This window comes from Antechinus flavipes, chromosome 3, assembly GCF_016432865.1.
Source record: "Antechinus flavipes isolate AdamAnt ecotype Samford, QLD, Australia chromosome 3, AdamAnt_v2, whole genome shotgun sequence".
Taxonomy (NCBI): Eukaryota; Metazoa; Chordata; class Mammalia; order Dasyuromorphia; family Dasyuridae; genus Antechinus; species Antechinus flavipes.
Window position 1 is genome coordinate 588,633,012 of NC_067400.1, and position 20,390 is coordinate 588,653,401.

At 43.0% G+C, this 20,390-nt stretch overlaps 1 protein-coding gene and 1 long non-coding RNA gene across 2 annotated transcripts in view; one reads left to right on the forward strand and one right to left on the reverse strand.

Moving 5' to 3' along the window:
• The window catches only part of LOC127555806 (uncharacterized), a 583,775-nt gene that overhangs the window by 509,182 nt on the left and 54,203 nt on the right, over positions 1-20,390 (forward strand). The gene's annotated exons all lie outside the window — the stretch shown is intronic.
• Positions 1-20,390, reverse strand: part of LOC127555804 (protein-arginine deiminase type-3) — a 44,858-nt gene that overhangs the window by 21,048 nt on the left and 3,420 nt on the right. Inside the window, exons 2-6 of the mRNA XM_051988418.1 lie at positions 7,461-7,641; positions 5,192-5,264; positions 3,240-3,301; positions 1,348-1,465; positions 508-633 (exon numbers count right to left, since the gene is read on the reverse strand). Coding sequence (XP_051844378.1) covers positions 508-633; positions 1,348-1,465; positions 3,240-3,301; positions 5,192-5,264; positions 7,461-7,641 — 560 coding nt within the window. The remainder of the gene's footprint in view (positions 1-507; positions 634-1,347; positions 1,466-3,239; positions 3,302-5,191; positions 5,265-7,460; positions 7,642-20,390) is intronic.

Below are 20,390 nucleotides of genomic sequence, written 5' to 3' on the forward strand. Positions count from 1 at the left end.
TACTCTGTCATGTTGCCTCTCTTGGCTTTGCCTAAAGAAAAACTCTCCCTATGCAGAGATTTCAGCCTAGTGTTGAGGGACAGGAAAGATGGAATCCTCTATTTCAAGTACCCAAGTCCTGTCTGTCACTGGACAAAAAGTCTTTTTGCCCAGAGGGCAAAACGAACAGGAAACATTGGAGGGGGTTGAAAAGAGATGATTTTTGGCTTGAAATCAAGACAAACAATGACAGCTATCTGAAATTTGAATGGGCCACCTCTGCAGGGAGAGAGTTCCTCATCGCTGAAAGTCTTCTAGCTGGAGAAGGAGCTGATGCAAGCATTTAGCTCAGAGTCTAAGATTCTGGAGCACCTTTCCCCTTGCCAGCTATTCTCTTGATTACAAGAGGTTGGAGGAGACAATGTGCTTAGTTCCATGCAGCCCATCCCCACTGTAGGGAACACAGCGGAGTGGCCATCTCTCACGTTGATGGAGGTTCTGCTGGAGGCAGTACGGAAAGTGACTCACCACAGGCATGGAAGACTCGAGCCCTCTCAGCATCAAAACTGGAGGCATGAAGAACCAGCTTGTGGTCATCAAAGAGGGCAGTGGGGCCCTGGGTCCTCAGAATCATGAGCGACATGTCCTGCAGGTCTGAGGATCCAGAGGCAAAGGGTGGCTCAGGCCCATAGACACTCCTACCAAACCAGCTGCCATATTCTAATGGCCTCCCCCCACCTTTCCAGTCATGCTTTGTTCCAACTCTTTTGGGTCTTGGGCTACAAGCAAAAGTAATTGGACTCAGGAAAGAGCCTAGAGCTGGGAATTCAGACGAGTCTTAGCTCTGACAATAACTCTTTGTGTGATCTCAAATCACCTCATCTCTTTAGGTCTCAGTTTCCTTACGCAAGAAATGAAGCAATTAGGCTAGAAGGACTATGTTTTTTTCCAGTTATAAATTTATGGTCTTATGATCCTAAACCATAGGATTATAGGATTCAGAGCTGGAGGAATCTCGGCAGTCACATAATCTAATTTGACAAATGAAGAAACTGAGACCTGGAGAAACTAAATGATTTGCTCAAGATCACAAGAGAAGTTAATAGCAGTCAGAATTAGAATCCAGATGAACTGGTAGGATATGATCTAATACTAGATCTAATACCATGGCCAGCCAACCTCCGTCCTACGTATGATGTTCTGAGGCTTCATGGAATTCCTTCCCTTTTGGTATCAGACTTCAGGGTTAAGGAGTTGATAGCCATGGGTAAAATGGAACCCTGTGTCCTGAGGAATCCCGCCAAGAGCCCTCCCCCAACCCAGGGCCAAGGTCAGCCCACTCTACTGGTCAGGAACCATTGGTTGTACCTTCAAGGCAACGCACGCATTTGTCACAGTTATCTCTGTTGTCACAGGTAAGATCATCCCGGTCACAGTTCACCAAGAGGACCGCTCCATGTCCACCAGGTCCCCATACCCATTGCCTCTGACAATTATAAATCATAGTTCATCAATGGGAGAAGCCCCCTGACATGCCTCCAGCATTCTCCAAACCCTAGGCCTTTTTTCCTGGGGATACAATAACCCCTTCATCCAAGATTTCATCCCATCATCCTTCCAAATCATCCCCAAAGACCACCAGGGTAATCTTCCTCCAAAAAAAAATACTCTCATTATGTCACTTCTCTGCTCCAGAATCTTTCTTGGGCCCCAAGCATCTATGGGATCAGAATTAGATTTCTTCATCCAGCTTTCAAGACCCTCCACATTCTGTTCACATCAAACCTAGCTTCAATTTTCATTCCAACCAGACCCTTTTCATCACCCCCTGTGGCTGTTATGTTCACTCTCTTTTTGTCTTGACTTATGCTGTTTCCTCCTGCCTAGAATTCCCTTTCCTTATTTATCTCCATAGATCCCACCCTCTTTTCCTTCAAGAGGTGACATGTCTCATTTCCTACATGACTTCTCCCTGCATTTCACCCCTGATTCTTATAGATTATAAAGATCCATAGGTCAAATTAATATAACTAAACACCTTCTGTATGCAGATCACTGTGCTGGTTAACAATGTCTAGGTAAAACATGGTCCTTATGAGCTTCCTGTCTGGTAGAAAAATAAGACAGATACATAGAATATCCAAAACCCAGGTGTGTTAGAGCGATTCAGAGACAAATTTTGTGGCAGATCCAAGCAGAAAAGGCATTATTGACCTGGAAGACAATCAGGAAAGACTTCCTAGAAGAGGCAGTGAGTGAGTCTGAAACAAGTGGGAAGGAGCTCATTAGCTAAAGAGTGAACACATGTCTTTTTCAGGAGAGAGAGAGAGTGATTCAGTTTTCAGCAGGAGTCTTCAAACTACAGCCACGGGCCAGATGCAGCAGCTGAGGACGTTTATCCCCCTCACCCGGACTATAGTCCGGCCCTCCAACAGTCTGAGGGACAGTGAACTGGCCCCCTAGTTAAAAAATTTGAGGACCCCTGGACTGGAGCATGGACTATGTGAAGGACAGTACCAAGACTGGAGAGGAAAAGAGGTGGCAGATAGAGGCCTTTGAATGCCGGACAAAGGACAAAGGACTCGAGAAGCAACAGAGACATACTCAAGCTTTTGAAGCAGAAGGAAATCTGTGCATAAGAAGTATTTTTCAGGTGGCAGTATGAAGGATGGAGTGTAGATGGATGCAGGAGAGGGAGAATAAAGGCAGAAATCTACTGAGGGGAACATTGCCATTCTATGGGCAGTTTATTATTCTCTATTTCATTGACTCTTCAGTTATTGACTCTTTAATGAGACTATATGATCCTTGAAGGCAGGACCAGGTAATGACTTCCCTTTGAGTCTGCCGTCCATTTATACTCAATATGTATGTATATAGTTATTTACAATTTATCTCCCATATAAGACCGTAAACTCCCTGAAGACAGGACTTTGGTTTTGCCTTTCTTCATATCCTCAACAATAGCCCAGCACATAGTAGGTTCTTTAAAGATGTTTGTTGATTGACTGATAGCTCTTAGCACTAGTCTGGGCACAGAATAAGTATACCCTCAATATATATTGTACATGGATTGCCCTTTGAGGAAGGAAAGTTCCTGTTCCCTTGGCTTTCCTTTGGCTGCCTAGATTTAGCTATTATGCCTATGGTAGAGGGAAACCAGAAACATCCTTTTCTAGGCTTGATCGGGCCGGAGACAGCTTTAAAGTGGATTCCCTCATTGTGTTCCCTGACGTGCCTGCCCAAGAAGTGATGATTACCTTATCCACGTAGTTCCTCTCCACTTTGCCATCGCAATTCATGTCGGTGTCCAAAGAGATGTCTGGCCATTGCAAAAAAAAGGGGGTGAGTCAGAACAGGACCCCAGAACTCTGTGGGTCTGCCCTAAGCTTGTCATTGGCCCCTGAAGCAAACCATAGATGGCAGGTTCCCAAGAAGACTGTTTTCTTAGAATTCTTCTAAGAGAATCAAAGCTGGAAGAGACCTCAGAGATCATAGAGTTCAGTGTTCTCATCTGACTTTCTTAGGATCACACAGAGCTGTCATTCAAAGCTAGGAGCCATGACTCCAAAGCCAATGTTCTTTCTACTGGCCCCTATGTCCTGCAGGAAAGCTCTGGTCACACTGGAGACTTGCTCAGAGTTTCATGGTTAAGCAAGTGTTAGAGGCAGGATTCAAACCCAGATCCATAGGGCACAAGTCTTACCTTGTCCCCACTATCCCCTGCTCAATCATTGATCAGTGGATGAATGAATGAATGATTTCATGATCCAACTATAGAATGCATTTTGTTCAGTAATTTCAGTCTTGTCCAACTCTTTGTGACCTTATTTGGGGGTTTTCTGGAGAAAGATACTAAAATAGTTTGCCATTTCATTCTCTAGCTCATTTTACGAATAAGGAAACTGAGGCAAACAGGCTTAAATAAGTATTTCAGAGTCACATGATTAGTAAGTGTCTGAGGTTGGATTTGAACTCATGAAATCAAGTCTTGCTGACTCTGGGTCTATACTCTAAGCACTGTGGCACTATGGCAACATGGCGCCCCCAGTTGCTCTAAAGGAGAAGTAGGTAGAAGACATCATTGTATACAGCAACAAGAAGATAAAGAGATGATCAACTCTGGTGGACATGGCTCTTTTCAACAATGAGATGATTCAGGTTACTTCTAATAAACTTGTGATGAAGAGAGCCATCTCTTCATATAGAAGAATTGCACATATTTAACCTATATCGGGTTGCTTGCTATCTAGGGGAGGAGGTAGGGAAGGAAGGGAGAAAATTTTGGAGTGCAAGATTTTGCAGGGGTGAATGTTGAAAGCTATCTTTGCATAGATTTTGAAAATAAAAAACTATTATTTAAAAAAAGAAGTAAGTTTGAACAAACTAATCACAACAGTTTAGATGCTCACAGAACTAGAGCGCCTCTAAATGACTCTGAAATCCTTTCAGAGAATCTACAAATTCATAATTAGTTTTTATTTTTAATGTGATCCATATCTATAACTATAAACCACATAAACAAAAACTCTTTAGACAGATCCTCATTCATTTTTAATAGGATAAAGATATTGAGAACAAAAGTTTGAGGACCACTGCATTAAGCATTCAGAGTAATGTCTTTTTGGACTGAACCTGTGATTTCTTTGGCAGAGGGATTCCCCAATAAGAAATTTCCTCTTATCAATGTACCAGTGCAGCACCTTGCAGTCCTGGGTCGCTGCCATGGTCACTAAGAGGGTAAGGGATTTGCCCACAGCTAGTTTGGGTCAGAAGGAGATCTACACTGCATGATACTGGCTTCTGAAATTCCCATTTTACAGATGAGAAAGCTAGAGCAGGAAGCAGTGAATAGATCCATTCATGATCAGGTAGCCAGGAAATAATGGGAGCTGAGATTTGAACTCAGATCTTCTAGTACGTCCGGCAGTCTTTGGACTATAGGGAGCGTTCTGACTGGGTGTCCCGATACTTTGCCAGGAGGATATGGACAAGCAGAGCTCAGAACGGGCAGACCTGGATGGTCCCCTGCGAGGCAGACCCCCTCTCTGGAGTCATATCACTGAGGGCTGAAATATGATCTTAAGTGTCAGAGATAGAAGAGGGGCCCTTATCCTGGGGGACTGAGATGTTCCCAAAACCCTGGGGCTGCCCCGTTTCTGCTGACTCTCAGAGATGACCAGGACCACCACGCCGTGCCCTCATCACTTACCTACACAAGTGAGGTACAGGACAGCATAGGCTAGGGCGAGGGGCTCCTCTCGGGAGTGGTAGGAGATCTGAACCTGTGGAGAGACATGTCCCTGAGTCATAGCCACCACCTCCAGACACTGACCCCCCGGGAGTCCGCAATCAAGGCATTAAACTTTGGCTCAACAGGGCAAGCGCTCCAGCCCCTGGGGGGCACCGTGCTCCCAGTGAGACCCCATCCTCATTCTGCTCCAGGGGGACCAACTCTGATGGGGAGTTCACAAAGTAGACCCGAGAGGAGATTTATTACCCAGTGGGAATGCAAAAGCCTTCAGCAATTCTCTGAATCTCAACTGGCTCATCTGGAAAATGGAAATATTCATGGAACAAAAGAGGGAGGACAGGATGGTGGGTTCATCCACAGTAGAGGAGGCACGAGGTACCATCCTGGATAATTCCTTCTCTCTCTTCTCTCCCTCTTCCCTCAGCACTGATCCTCCCAAGGCATTCACACAGCTAGCTCTGGGGCAGCATTAGCCCTGGCTTTAAGTCATATAAGGCATGATTTACAATGGTTTACATGGTCTCAAGTTTTAGTTCAACTCTGACACTATCTGTAGGAGCTGAAGAAAACACTGTCCCATTTTGAGCTTTTGTTTACTTATTTATAGAATGAAAGAAACCACATACCAAGAAAAGTCTAAATGTCATCACGAAGAGTCAGACACAACTGGAATAATTAAACAAAAGGGGGAAATGGTCTCTATGTGCCCTACCAGTCCTAAAATTCTATGTTCTAAGGATCCCCCCATGTCTAACAGCCTGTGTTCTAAACTCCTTCTTAGTTCTGACATCCTGGGTTCTAAGGGCCTTCCTAGCTCTGACCTTCTGGGTTCTAAGGGCCCTCCCAGCCCTGACATCCTGGGTTCTAAGGGCCCTCCCAGCTCTGACCTCCTGGGTTCTAAGGGCCCTACCAGCTCTGTCCTCCTGGGTTCTAAGGGCCCTCCCAGCTCTGACCTCCTGGGTTCTAAGGGCCCTTCCAGCCCTGACATCCTGGGTTCTAAGGGCCCTCCCAGCCCTGACATCCTGGGTTCTAAGGGCCCTCCCAGCTCTGACATCCTGGGTTCTAAGGGCCCTCCCAGCTCTGACATCCTGTGTTCTAAGGACCTTCCTAGCTCTGACCTTCTGGGTTCTAAGGGCCCTCCCAGCCCTGACATCCTGGGTTCTAAGGGCCCTCCCAGCTCTGACCTCCTGGGTTCTAAGGGCCCTTCCAGCTCTGTCCTCCTGGGTTCTAAGGGCCCTCCCAGCTCTGACCTCCTGGGTTCTAAGGGCCCTCCCAGCTCTGACATCCTGTGTCCTAAGAGCCTTCCTAGCTCTGACCTTCTGGGTTCTAAGGGCCCTCCCAGCCCTGACCTCCTGGGCTCTAAGGGCCTTCCTAGCTCTGACCTCCTGGGTTCTAAGGGCCCTCCCAGCTCTGACCTCCTGGGTTCTAAGGGCCCTCCCAGCTCTGACACACCATGTTCTAATGCTCAGTTCTGAGATTCTGTGTTTCTCTAGTTTTGTAAATAATAACAACAAAGAGAAAGAACAAAACTTTGTAAAGCAGCAACACTCATGCCTAGTGTTCAAATTGTAATGTCACAACCATTTTCGACAGATAGTCCCCATTTGAGGATTTATTTCTCAGGTCTTCAGAGTTCTAGCTTTGACCCACTTAAGTAAAATCGAAACTTCCCCTACATAATGAGGAAACAGACCCTTTATACCTAGACACGCTCATAAATCTATAATTACTGTTCCCATTTACTGAATCCCAGCAATGAAACTGACCCCAAACATGGAATTATCCATGGCTGCCCCATTCATCCGCAATCCAAGGGCAGGATCAGGTCACTGCCACAGTTATCAAAATCAACTGATGATTTAACACTGGGATTCAGAAGTGAGAAGGAAAGTGGATTCTCAGAGACCCCAGACTACGGTCCTTGGAGCATTCAACCAAGGGCCTCTTCTTTGAGCCCCAAATCCCTACTGAACATCTAGGAGGTTAAAAAGTGGTTCTTGAGGGGAAGGAAACCCAAAGAATTGGGATAAGATCATGGAACGGGAGACCCAGGAGCTGCCAGAGAGGGGAGGACATTGGAATTAATGGACTCCGGCTCCTTCATTTTACCAATGAGAAAAAGAAAAGAACCCAGAGAGAGGAAGTAGCTCACCCAGTAACTGAGTTACCTCAGAGGGAATCATTCGCGTATTTCCCCTGAATTCTTTGGCACAAGAGACCCACTTACGTGACTGTCGTTCACGTCGTTGCTCGGAGAGTTCATGACCACGATGATCTCAAGCCCCCTGTTGAAGTGCCACCTCCTGGTGTCGGCCCGTTCCCTGGAAGCCTTCATGTTCGGGGAGACGTAGATGTCCACGCCTGGAGTGCCATAGACTTCGAATGTCTCCGTGCCCTCTGGCACAGACCTGAAAAAGACAGAAAATGAGTGAGATGATGGAGAGCTTCTCGGCTGCTTTGGATTCCAGAGATGACAAAATCTTAGGGAATGCTCGAGTCAAGACGCACTGAACAGAAATCCTCCCAGCAACAGCCATCAATCCATCCACAAGCATTTATTAAGGGCTTAGTGACACAAGGCATCATTGCGGGGATTACGAAAACAAGAATGAAAGAACTCCTGCCCTTAGGTTGTTTACAATCTAGCTAAAGGGGAAGGCAATAAGTATCAATATAAAAAATTATAGAGGGTAATTTGGAGGAGACTGACACTAACCACTGAGAGGAGGGGGTCTAGAAAGGCTTTACATAAAATATGGAACATCCCTAGCAAGAAGCTGTCCATCCTCTACTTGAACAAGGAACCTGCCCCATCTGGGGGCAGCTCTCATTATCTGGAAATTTTCCCTGTAGATCAGAACAAAAGCTCTTCCTTATATAGCTTCCACCCATTGCTTCTTGTTTTTCTCTCTGGGGCCATGTGGAGCAAATTAAATTTTATTTCTATGAGGTGGCCCTTCAAATACTTGAAGACAATCATGGAATCACAAAATCATAGAATCATAGACTTGAAAGGGACTTCAGAGCTCAGTGAAGGATGATTTGTAGTAACTGAGGAAATACATTCTGAGCTATGTGATTTATTAGCAAAGCAGCCTTGATAAGTGGATCAATGAACTCTCTAGTACGTCCAAAGACTCTGAATACAGAATGAGAGATTTTTAAGAATCAAAACCAATTAATTAAAAGAGAACGATGAACAGTATACAAATCAGGAAACAAAACTAGGAAATCTGATTTCCAATTGGAGGAAAGATTAGGGGTTTCTAAGTTGAGATGGGGGAAGAGTGAGCATTGGATGAGTCAGGAGGAACCATGTAGGTTTAAAGTTCCTTCTTTTCCTGGAATTGAGAAATGTTAATTAGTTATATCCACCTACATTTGTGAAACAATAGATGACTGATACTATCTAGTTAGTTTCTCCAAAGATGGAGACAAATGCAGAAGCAGTCTTGTCATATGAGTAAACTACAATCCACCTGGACAAAGGGAGAAAGTAGATGAAGAGTTTGAGAATTAGATTATAAGCCTGGCAGAGAACTATGATAGGAGACTTTTAATATCTAGATAGGATTTACTATTTGCTCAAAGCTAAAGAGGAAATAATTTCTTGACCTGTCTTAATGATAACTTGGGCTTTCAAAAGGTAGAAGAACCAACAAGGGGAAGCTCTATTCTAGATTGGATTCTTATCCATAGGAACTGGTTGCCAGAGAAGAAATGATAGGAACCTTGGGGGCGTGACCACATCATAAAGAAAGAAAGAGAGGGAAGATGGGAATTATCTGGCATGCATCTAGATTTGATAAAGCAAAATCCCAAAGAGCTTAAAGAAAATAAGAACTTGTGAACTACAATTCTAGAGGAGAAGACCTCCCAGGATAAATGGTAGGTTCTCAATAACAAATTATGGTGACAAGAAGAGAAATGGTTTAGATGGGAAGGAAAAAGGAGAGTCATCTGAAGAGACTGAAGTGAATGCATAGGGGATTCATCACCCAAATTAGGAATGAGAACTCACTGCTGGAAGGAAAGTTAAAGGTTCTAAGTGTTGTAGGTAATAGAATATGTATCCCAGTCATATAAGAAGGACAGTGCATGCAGGGATATGGAAATAGGAAGAGGCGTGGGGAATTTGAGGAACATAACATATAATAGACTAGTTTGACTGTAATGGAACATGTAAAGGAAAGTGAAATGAAGTCTGTAAAGAATAAAAATGCTAATTTATATTATTATTGTTATCATTGTTATGGAAGTTACATGAAGGATGAATTGGAGAGAGAAGAAAGTACAAAAAGGGGATGAATTGGGAGGTTACTTCAATAGTATAGAAGGACAATGAGGAACTAAACCACTGTATCTCTCTTCCCTCTGGGTTTCCATGATATGTTTTTTCCTGGATTTCTTCCTACCTGTCTGATGGCTCCTCAAAATTCTTTTGCTGGTTCATCATCCATATCACTCTCCCTAACCTTGGGTGTCCACAAGATTTTACCCTGGGTCATTTTCTCTTCTCCCTCTGCACTTTCTTTCTTGGTGATCTCATCAGCTCTCTTGGATAAAAGATTTGTGTAGAGATCAGCTCTAGTCTTAAATCACTAAGTGTGTAGGAGATCTTTCTAACTGAATGCTCTATAAGGTATCCTAAACTCAAGTTGTCCAAAAGAAAACTCATATTTTTACTTCCAAATCCCACTCCTCTCCTACACTTTCCTTTAACTTTCCTATTAGCGTCAAGGACAAACAACAAAGACATCCCCATCCTTTCAAATCATCCAATTTTTGTTCTTTTGGTATATTCCTTATCTCCTCCCTCTCACTCATCGTACATCCAATCATTTGCCAGATACTATTATTTCTATCTTCTCAACATCTCTTATATATGTCTTCTTTCTCCCGAATAGCTACTTCAAGGAAATATCCTATTCAAGTCTTATTTCAATATTTTCCTACCTGGTCTTCCTTCTTCAAGCCTCTTCTTACTCCAGTTCATTCTCTACATAGTCATCAAAGGACTCTCCTAAAGTATAGATCTAATCACATCATTCTGTGACTCAATAACCACTGGTGGCTCCCTAGTACCTCTGGGATAAATTGAAACTTCTGTTGTTCTTCCTTTATTCTCAAAAAGGACCAATGATAACACAACTCACTTGTGAATTGGATTTAAGTGAGGCAGGGCTATGTAAAGTCTTCAAGTCTTCAAATTCCAGTGGCAGGATAAAAATTAAGACAATTGACAATAAAATAAAATTAAAGCTCTTCTGTTTGACATTTCATAGACCTTAAATATTCTCCTCTTCTTTAAGCAAATTTTATTTTATTTTTTAGTCTTTTTTATTGAAGTTTTTTTTTAATTTTCAAAACATACGCAAGAATAATTTTTCAACACTGACCCTGAAAAACCTGTGTTCCAATTTTTCCCTCCTTTCCCCCAACCCTCTCCCTTAGATGGCAAACAATCCAATTTATGTTAAACATGATAAAATATGTTAAATCTAATATATGCATACATATTTCTACAATTATCTTGTTGCATAAGAAAAATCAGATCAAAAAGGGAAAAAATGAGAAAGAAAATAAAATATAAGCAAACAACTACAAAAAGAGTGAGAATGCTATGTTGTGATCCACAATCAGTTCCCACAATCCTTTTTCTGGGTGCAGATGGCTCTCTCTATCACAAGATTATTGGAACTGGACTCAGTCATCTCATTGTTGAAAAGAGCCACATCCCTCAATGTTGATTTTAAGCAAATTTTAATCCAACCATTCTACACACTTTAATGTGTCTCCTAGAGAGAATAGAATATATATAACCTATAAGAGCATAGACCTAGAGTTGGAAAGGATCTTGGTTGTCACTGAATGCATTCATGTGGAAACTGATGTCACTGGAAGGTAAAAAGAGAAAATGAAAAATTCTTTGGGTTGTAAACTAGAGATTTTTCTGCAAACCTGGAGTTTCTAAACAAGGATTTTGGGATGCTTAAAGGAACCCATTGGTGGTAAAGGGTCTGGCTGATTTTGGTAATTACAATGACTTTCTCTTCAACAGTGCTCTAAGATTTACAGACATCCTGGAACAACTCTATTCAGTTAGACAGTCAATCATTGCTCATCTGTTAGCACTGACTGTATCAGGCTCTGTGCTAAGCTCTGGGAACACAAAGAAAGGTGAAATACAGCCCCTGTTCTCAAGGAATTCACAATAGAATGGGGGAACCAAAATGTGAACAGCTATGTACTATTCTCAGGATACATTTATTTATCTTCATTTTGCCAAGAAAGAAACTAAGGCTTGGTTAAGTGTAAAGTGAGTAAAGAGAACAGTGGAGAGAGCATCAGAACCTGGAATTCAAATCCTCCCTCAGGCACTGTGGGATCCTGAGAAAGTCACTTATTTCAACCTCAGTTTTTTCAACTGTAAAATGTATTTGTTGACTTCTAAGATCCCTTTTCTAGCTCTATGAGCCTATGAGAAGTGGAGTGTTATATGGAGTTACACAACTAGGAAGCGTCGTGGTTGGAATGGCATTTTTCCTGACTCAGTTGAAAAAATATTCTGAGAGTGAGTGCGGGTTAGAAGCCAGCTGAGCCAGAAGAACAGAGCAGCAACAGCACTCATAGGGTTGAGCCCTGGGTCTCCTCTCCCTAGGTTGGGGAGGGGGGTATTCCCAGATATCTCTGTCCCTCGGGGACATAATTTGTCAGTCAGCCAAACAGCATTTATTAAGCTCCTACTGTGTGACAGGCATTATAGTAAGCCTCGGAATGGTACATAGGGTGTGGGATGCTCAAAGAGCACATAGTATGCTGTTTTGTTCATCCTTCATTTTCAAAGAAAATCAATGACATCCTAGTGGTGTCTTGACTTTCCAGTGAATTAGACTTGAAGGAGCCAGTGCTGCCTGAAGTCATTAACCTCACTCTTCCAGAGTCATCACAGTCCCATGCAGGACAAAAGTCAAGATGGGATGACCCAGACACAGTGAATCACCTTGGTGTCTTCAAGCACCACCCATTCTGCCAGGAAAGTCTTCCTGTGCTTGGGTAGACATTCTCCTAATTCATCAACAAGTGTGAGACCCGTTGGTTTCCCTGGAGCTGATTTAGCCCATAGACCCAGATGGCTTCCTAGAGTGTGGCTATAGCGCCCTATGGCTTCTTGGAGCCACGGGTGAGAGTTGCGTGAAGGTGGACGCTGAATGTAGACGAGCAGCCCTCCCACCTGCCGCTAATTCTCCCTGAACAGATGGCAAGTCTCTCTGGAACTGATCGGCACCCACTGGGCTCGTTCCTGATGTCTCTCACCCCTAAAGATGAGCTGACTCCTTGATTCACCAGGACGGCTGAGAGGGATCCCAAAGCGACTTGAAAAAATAAAAAAGAAGAAGCAGAAGGGATCGTCAGGCAGGATCCCTATAATTTGAAGGCTAGACAATAATACCTCAGTGTGGACTCCCTGTACTTCTAGAGCATATACCTGCTGAAGGGGGAAGGGAGGGATTTAGTTCTCCTCTCTGGGCTATGATTTCCAGAACGGACAGGTGCCCCTTGATCCCTTGCCTTCACGTAGCCAGGCAACTTTGCTGATCCTTTTGGGGGACCCTCAGACACACGAAGGGAGAGACAAAATCAGGACTGGAAGGGATCTCTGTGATCTTGAACCTAATCCCTACTTGATCTTCTCTCCAACCGTCCCCACAAACAAGTAGCCATTCAATGCTTGCTTCCCTCACCCCCTGCTCTCCAGCCACCTGTGGCCTCTTGCATCCAATGGCAATGGCCATTGGCTGTTCCTCAAAGAGGACTCTCCCTTTCTCAACTCCAGGAAGTTTCCCTAGCTGTCCCCGCTGCCTGACAATACCCCCCACCTCCTCCCTGCCTCAAACTTCCCCAGCTTCTGTCAGGTCTCCTCTACCACAGGACTTTCCTAACCCCCTTGTACTAATGTGTTCCTCTGCTGGCTCTGTACATCCGACAAGTCTCTGGTTATTTGCACGTTCTCTTGCCCTCAGACTGGGAGTCTCTTGAGAACAGGGTTCAACATGCGCTTTTCTTTGTGTCCTGACACAGTAAGGAGAGCTACCGGAGAGCCCAGTGGTTAGGAATTCTGGACTGAAACAAGCTTAAAGCTGCCCCCGTGCAGCCTCTCCTTCCCTCCCCCTGCTCCCGGCTCTGCCCTTGGGGCCAAAGAGAATCTCCCTGGCCAGCCAGCTATCTCGTACATCCCGTACCATCTTGTATTCTAGTTATTTGTACGGCCCATGGCTCCCTCGTAACCATAATGCCCATTTCTATGCAATGTCCAGGTGCACAGAATGCATCCCTCACAACAGCCCTCACAACATTTGAAATAGGGAATGTGTGTTATTGGCCCCTTTTCACAGAAATAAAACTGAGGTTCAGAGAGGGGTCAGAGAACACACAGTCCTTAAATGCCAAAGCAGGGATTCATAGCATCCTAGAGGTAGAACTGGGAGGAACCTTGGAGGCCATACAGTCAGACTCCCTCATTTTACATGTGAGAGAACCAAGACTCAGAGAGGTCAAGAGATTTGCCTAGCAACATACAGCTTTTAAGTTTCTGAGTCAGAATTTAAACTCAAGTCTCCCTGGTTGCAAATCCAGTTCTTCCCACTATATCATTAATAGACTTTCTGTTTCTCTCTGTCTCTCTCTGTGCATGTTTATGTGTTTCTCTGTCTCTCTCGCTTTTTCTCTCTCTGTCTCTTTCTATCTCTGACTCTGTCCATCATTCTCTGTCTCTGTTTCTGTCTCCTGTCTCTGTCTCTCTCTCTCTCTCTCTCTATCTCTTTCTCTCTGTCTCTGTCTCTGTGTGTCTCTGTCTGTCTCTCTTTTTCTCTGTCTCTGTCTCTCTTTCTCTGTCTCTGTCTCTGTCTCTCTCTCTTTCTCTCTGTCTCTGTCTCTCTCTGTCTCTCTCTTTCTGTGTGTCTCTGTCTCTCTCTCTCTCTCTTTCTCTCTGTCTCTGTCTCTCTGTCTCTTTGTCTCTCTCTCTCTGTCTCTGCCTCTGTCTCTGTCTCTGTCTCTCTCTCTCTCTGTGTATGTTTATGTGTTTCTCTGTCTCTCTCGCTTTTTCTCTCTCTGTCTCTTTCTATCTCTGACTCTGTCCATCATTCTCTGTCTCTGTTTCTGTCTCCTGTCTCTGTCTCCCTCTTCTCTCTCTCTCTATCTCTTTCTCTCTGTCTCTGTCTCTGTGTGTCTCTGTCTCTCTCTCTCTTTCTCTCTGTCTCTGTCTCTCTGTCTCTTTGTCTCTCTCTCTCTCTCTCTGCCTCTGTCTCTGTCTCTGTCTCTCTCTCTCTCTGTGTCTCTCTCTGTCTCTGTCTCTCTCTCTCCCCATTTCTGTGTCTGTCTCTTTCTCTCTATCTCTGTCTTCCCTCACTTCAGTCTCATTCACTTGCTCATTACGGCATTGCCTCTCTGATGTCATGGTTTTCTTGGAGAACAAAGAACAAACAACAACAACGCTAAGCTGCTCAACAGCAGACATTGTATCCCTTCAGTATTGTTTCCCCAGCACTTACAGCAGTGACTGGCACATAACAAAGCCTTGTTGACCGAATTGAATGAGAGCATTGCCTGGGACAATGTGCACAGCAGATTGCACACCAGCGTGGGCTAGAGATGGGACTTGGACTCAGGTATTCCTAACTCTGAGGTAGCTAGAGAGTGTAATGAATAGAGCGTTAGATCTGAAATCAGGAAGACCTGGGTACAAATCTGGCCTGAGACACTTCTTGCTGTGTGACCCTCGGCAAATCACCTAACCTTATTTGCCGCAGTTTCCTCATGTGTAAAACGAACTGGAGAAGGAAATGGCAAACCGCTCCAATATCTCTGCCAAGGAAACCCCAAATGGGGTCATGAAGAGTTGGACTCAACTGAATGACGGAACATAGCCGGGGTTATTGTTAACATCAAATGGTGTTCAATAAATACTCGTTCTCTTCTTCCTTCCTCCTCCACTAACCATTGTGCAAAGACTGCCTCCCACATTATTATTATGATAGCTACTTTTATGTGTCTTACGTCTTAGCTAGACTGTGAACTCCATGAAGCAGTTACCAAGTCTTTTTGATTTAAGCTTTGAATAGTCTCAGTTCCTAACACAGTACATAAAACAGGCTTTGAAAAAATATGAATTAAATTACACTGAATGAAATAAAAGAAGAACTCACAAGCTGAGAGAGAAAAAGAGACAGAGAAAGAGAAAGAAAGAAAGAGAGAAAGAGATTGAGAGAAAGAGAGAGAAACAGAGAGACAGAGACAGAAACTGAGAAAGAGAGAGAGAGAGAGAGAGAGAGAGAGAGAGAGAGAGAGAGAAAGGGAAGGAGACAGAGAGAGAGATGGAGGGATAGATAAATGATAAATGAATAGATAACTAGTTAGATGATGGATGGATGGACGGATAGGTAGACATTCAGATAGATAGATAGACAGAGAATCAGTGTAATAGAAAATCCCTCCCTGGCTCAGAGTCACATGGCCTTTAAGTTTTGAAGTGAAGGTTCAAATTCAAATCTTCCTGGCTCTTGGTTAGGGGACCTGGATGGTGGCCCCCAAACCTATTCATCTCATGACCTTTGACAAGTTCCTCTCTTCCTGGGCCTCAATCTTGTTCTCTGTAAAATGGAACGAATAATCTCTCCTCTGTCTTCCCCACAAGGTTGCTAAGAGGAAAAGCTTCTTGGAAGCTGTAAAAACAAAATGCTACATAAAAATCAAGGGAGTGTTATTATTAATTAGCACTATGGGAGATCAAAGACAGGGCAGTGACCTGTGGAAGAAACCTTCTCCTGTTTGGCCCCAGAGGGGCAGAACTAGCCACAAAGGGGCAGGGAGGATGTAATGACCTAGCTGCCTCCCGTGTTGGGAAAAACTTCCTCATGATGAGAACTGCTCATGTGTGAACTGCTCCAAAGTAGAGTGATCTGCCTCTGGAGATACTGGGTTTCCCACTATTGGAAGTATTCGGGCAAAGAACAGATGTCTGCTTATCAGAGAGATGTTTGAAAGGGAATTCTTCAGCAACCACAGTTTCCCCTTCTGTAAAATGGAAATAATAACAGCACCAGTTTCATAGGACTATTTTAAGGATCAAAGAAGATAATGTCTGTGTAATATGCTATATAAAAGTGAGCAATTATTACCTTCTGCTTCACTTTTCCTGTCTTGCCTCCCCCTCTATGAATGTTAAAATTGGATTTTACTTGTCCCAGCTTATACCGTATTAGACCTAGAGACTCCAATTTAGTCATGGAGGGACTCAGAATTTCAACTCAAGCCTCCTCTCAGGTCCATAGTATGAGAATAATAATAAATAACAACAATTTTTAAAAAATGAACATTAAATAATTTTTGCCCTTAGCAAGCTTTTTCTTTTAAAAGAGACAGCACGCACACAGGAAAATAAATACAAGGTATATGCAAAACTAATATAAAATCATTTTAAGAGACCAAGCCCTAGAAAATTTTGGATTCTCTAAGATCAAGGCAAGGAGTGAACCTTTCCGATTCTGTAGGATCTGAAAGAGTTCTTCTGGTCCGTATCACCCCAGCACCAAAAAAATCCACATGTCAAAATTAATAATAAATAACCCACTTTTCTATAATTATAATTTGCAGAGTGACAGGTCAAGTATTCATTAAGCGCCTACTTAATCATCAGACACTAGGTACATGTTATCACATTTCATAGAGTGTTTCCACAACAATCCACTAAATCAAGTAATGAAACGGTTATTATCCCTATTTTACAGACGAGGAAACTGAGGCTTGCCCAAATTTGCATTTGTTAGTAAGGGGCTGAGTTGAGATTGAGCTCTTGCCTCCAAGTCTAGGGCTCTTTCCAGTAGAGGTCACTGCCCAGAAACACTGATTGAGAACAGGTGGGATGATAAATGGGAAGTTGGATTTAGACCAAAGAACCTGCTTTAATCCTAAGAGCTGTTACCTACTGGCTGTGAGATTTGGTTAAATCACTCTCCCTTTCTGCATCTCAGTTTCCTCATCTGTGTGAGGCAGAATAGTACAGTACAAAGGGCACTGGATTCAAGTCCACCTTCTACCATTTAACATCTCCGTGATGTTGAGCATACAACCTCTGTAAACTGTAATTTCCTTTATTTTAAAATAAGACAGTTGGATTAAATGACATCTAAGGTCCATCTCAGTTCTCCATTTATGATCCTATGAGTTGGAATCAAATTCTGAGTCCTCTACCAGCTAGATGGCACAATAGACAGTGCACTAGACCTGGAATCAGGAAGCCCCGACTTCAAATCTAGCCTCAAGACCCTGGGCAAATGACTTCACCTCTGTCTGCCTGCCTCAATTTCTTCAATGATAAAATGGGAAGAATAATAGTGCCCACCTCCCAGAGTTGTCATGAAGACAAAAATGAGATGATATTTGTAAAGTGCTTAGTACAGTAGAAACATTTAATAAATATCTTCCTTCCTTCCTCCCTTCTTTCCTTCCTTCCTTCCTTCCTCCCGTCTTTCTTTCCTTCCTTCCTTCCTCCCGTTTTTCCTTCCTTCCTTTCTTCCTTCCTTCCTTCTTCCTTCCTTCCTTCCTTCCTTCCTTCCTTCCTTCCTTCCTTCCTTCCTTCCTTCCTTCCTTCTTCCTTCCTTCTTCCTTCCTTCCTTCCTTCCTTCCTTCCTTCCTTCCTTCCTTCCTCCCTTCTTCCCTTCTTTCTTTCCTTCCTTCCTTCCTTCTTATATGATGCTCTTTACCATCCTGGTGTTAGCTCTTTATTTATAAAAATGGATATGGATTCAGTGACCTTCCCAGTCAACTTATAGCTCTATGTCTGGATGTTGACATCCTAGGATGTCAAAATTTCCTTTCAACTCAAAATCCCATGACCATTTATTAACTGGGTGATGTCAGACAAGATCATTGAGTTCAACCCCCTCACTTTACAGACCAAGGAAGAGCCCTGATTTAGCAACCGGGAGGATATGGATTCCAAGATACTCATTTTTTTCTCTTCTATTATTATATATTATTTTTATAAAGTTTTTTATTTTCAAAACACATGCATAAATAATTTTCAACATTCACCCTTGTAAAACCTTGTGTTCCAATTTTTTTCTCCCTTCCTTCCCCCCGCCCCTCCCCTAAACTGGCCAAGATATTAATGACCTTGAAAGATACTCTCGGGACTTCCTCCCCTTTCCCGTGCCTTTACTATTCTAGGCCCATATTCACCCATTGAGGCCCGGCCAGAGCTCACATTCTCCATGAAGCCTTTCCTGACCATCCCCAGCCAACAGTGATGTTGCTGAACTGTCTTAATTCCCCGAGCCATCTTTAAAACACGATCTAATGCTTTCTTGTTCTCCAATGATCTCCCGTGGACCAGCCTTCTTTCCCTAGTCAGACTGAAGCGTCTTGTCAAAAGGAATGGAAAGAGCACTATGGGAAAACAGAGGCTCAGGTCTCAGCTCTACCACTTCCTATCTTTTGATTTGGGATAAGTCACTTCATTTGGATAGCCCTCAATTGCCTCCTCTGAACTGGATGAGTTCTAAGGCCCCTTGCAGTTCTAACGTCCTGTAGCTACATGATTTAATAGCTGAGTAACCCCAGGCAAGTCATGTCACCTCTCTGAGACTAATTTCTCATCTTTAAAGGGGAATAATGATACTTTCCTTTTTTTTTTTTTAAAAAAAAACAAAATGCTTTGAGATCCTACTGAGTCATCCCCAAAGGATCATGTTCTGGACTCTCTCTGGAAAGCACTCTTTAGGGATGAGAAATCAGGAATCGGCCAAACAGCGGCTTTCAGATGGGGAATTCTGAGTTGGATTGAGTCACATCTTACACCTCCATTTTCTTAGCACACTGATTATTCTCCAAGTCAGCAGTTCTCAAAATATAGTCTGGGAAGCCTAGAGGTCCCTAAAACTCTTTTGGAAGGATTATTGAAGTCAAAGCATTTTCTATAATAATATTACGATGTTGTCATTTCTAATATGGTAAATATCAATAGATATAACCCACATAAACAAAAGCTCTTTAAGGTCTTCAATTGGGGGGTAAGTGACTTGTCCAGGATCACGCAACTGTAAATGTCAAGTGTTTGAGGCCATAATTTTTAAGAGGGAAAAAGAATTCTGAGACCAAAAACTATGAGAAATGCTGCTCTAAGCAGTTCAAAGATTGTTGTGAGGAAGGAGATATTTGAAAGTATTACTGTGGAAAAACACTGAAATTGAAGGCAGGATCTGAGTTCAAATCCTACCTTATGCTAGCTGTGTAATCCTAGCCAAGAAACTTAACCCCTCTTAGTCTCACTTTCCTTATTTGTTAAAAGGGGATTTGGGGGCAGCTAGATGGCACAGTGGATAGAGCACCAGCCCTGGAGTCAAGAGGCCCAGAGTCCAATTTAACCCTTACTAGATGTGTAACCTTGGGCAAGTCACTTAACCCCAATTACCTCACGATAAACAAACAAATAAATAAAATGGAATATTAATAACTTTTAGGTCCTAGGGTTATTATGAGACTCAAATGAGATGATACATAAAGTACTTTGGAAACCTTAAAGCAAAGCTTCTCAAACTGTGGGTCACGACTCTGTATGGGATTGCATAACTGAATGTGGGGGCTGTGAAAAATGTGGCAATAGTAAGTTATCAAATATTCCATCAAAATTTTTTTTTTACTGAGGCAATTGGGGTTAAGTGACTTACTTAGGGTCACACAGCTAAGAAGCATTAAGTGTCCGGGACCAGATTTGAACTCAGGTCCTCCCGACTTCAGGGCTGGTGCTCTAACCAGTGCATCACCTAACTGCCCGTAGAAAGATTTAATTTTTTATATGAAAATAAGCCAGCAATCCATCTCGTTAGTATGGAAATTTGCTTTCCTCTTTAATAAATGGTGAAATTACATGTATACCAAAGAATTATTTCAAAATAATTTTCATTATGATTTCTTATCAGTAAATATTTGATTTACATATTTATTTTATAGCTCTATATGTAAAAATATCTGCAGTGAAAAAGGGTTGTGAGTGGACAAAGTTTAAGAAACCCTGATCTATAGCCCCTGATCTAAACTGTCAAAAAAGGAAATTAAGTAGGCATTTGCTCGTGATGAACTCATGCTGGCCCTTTGTGAT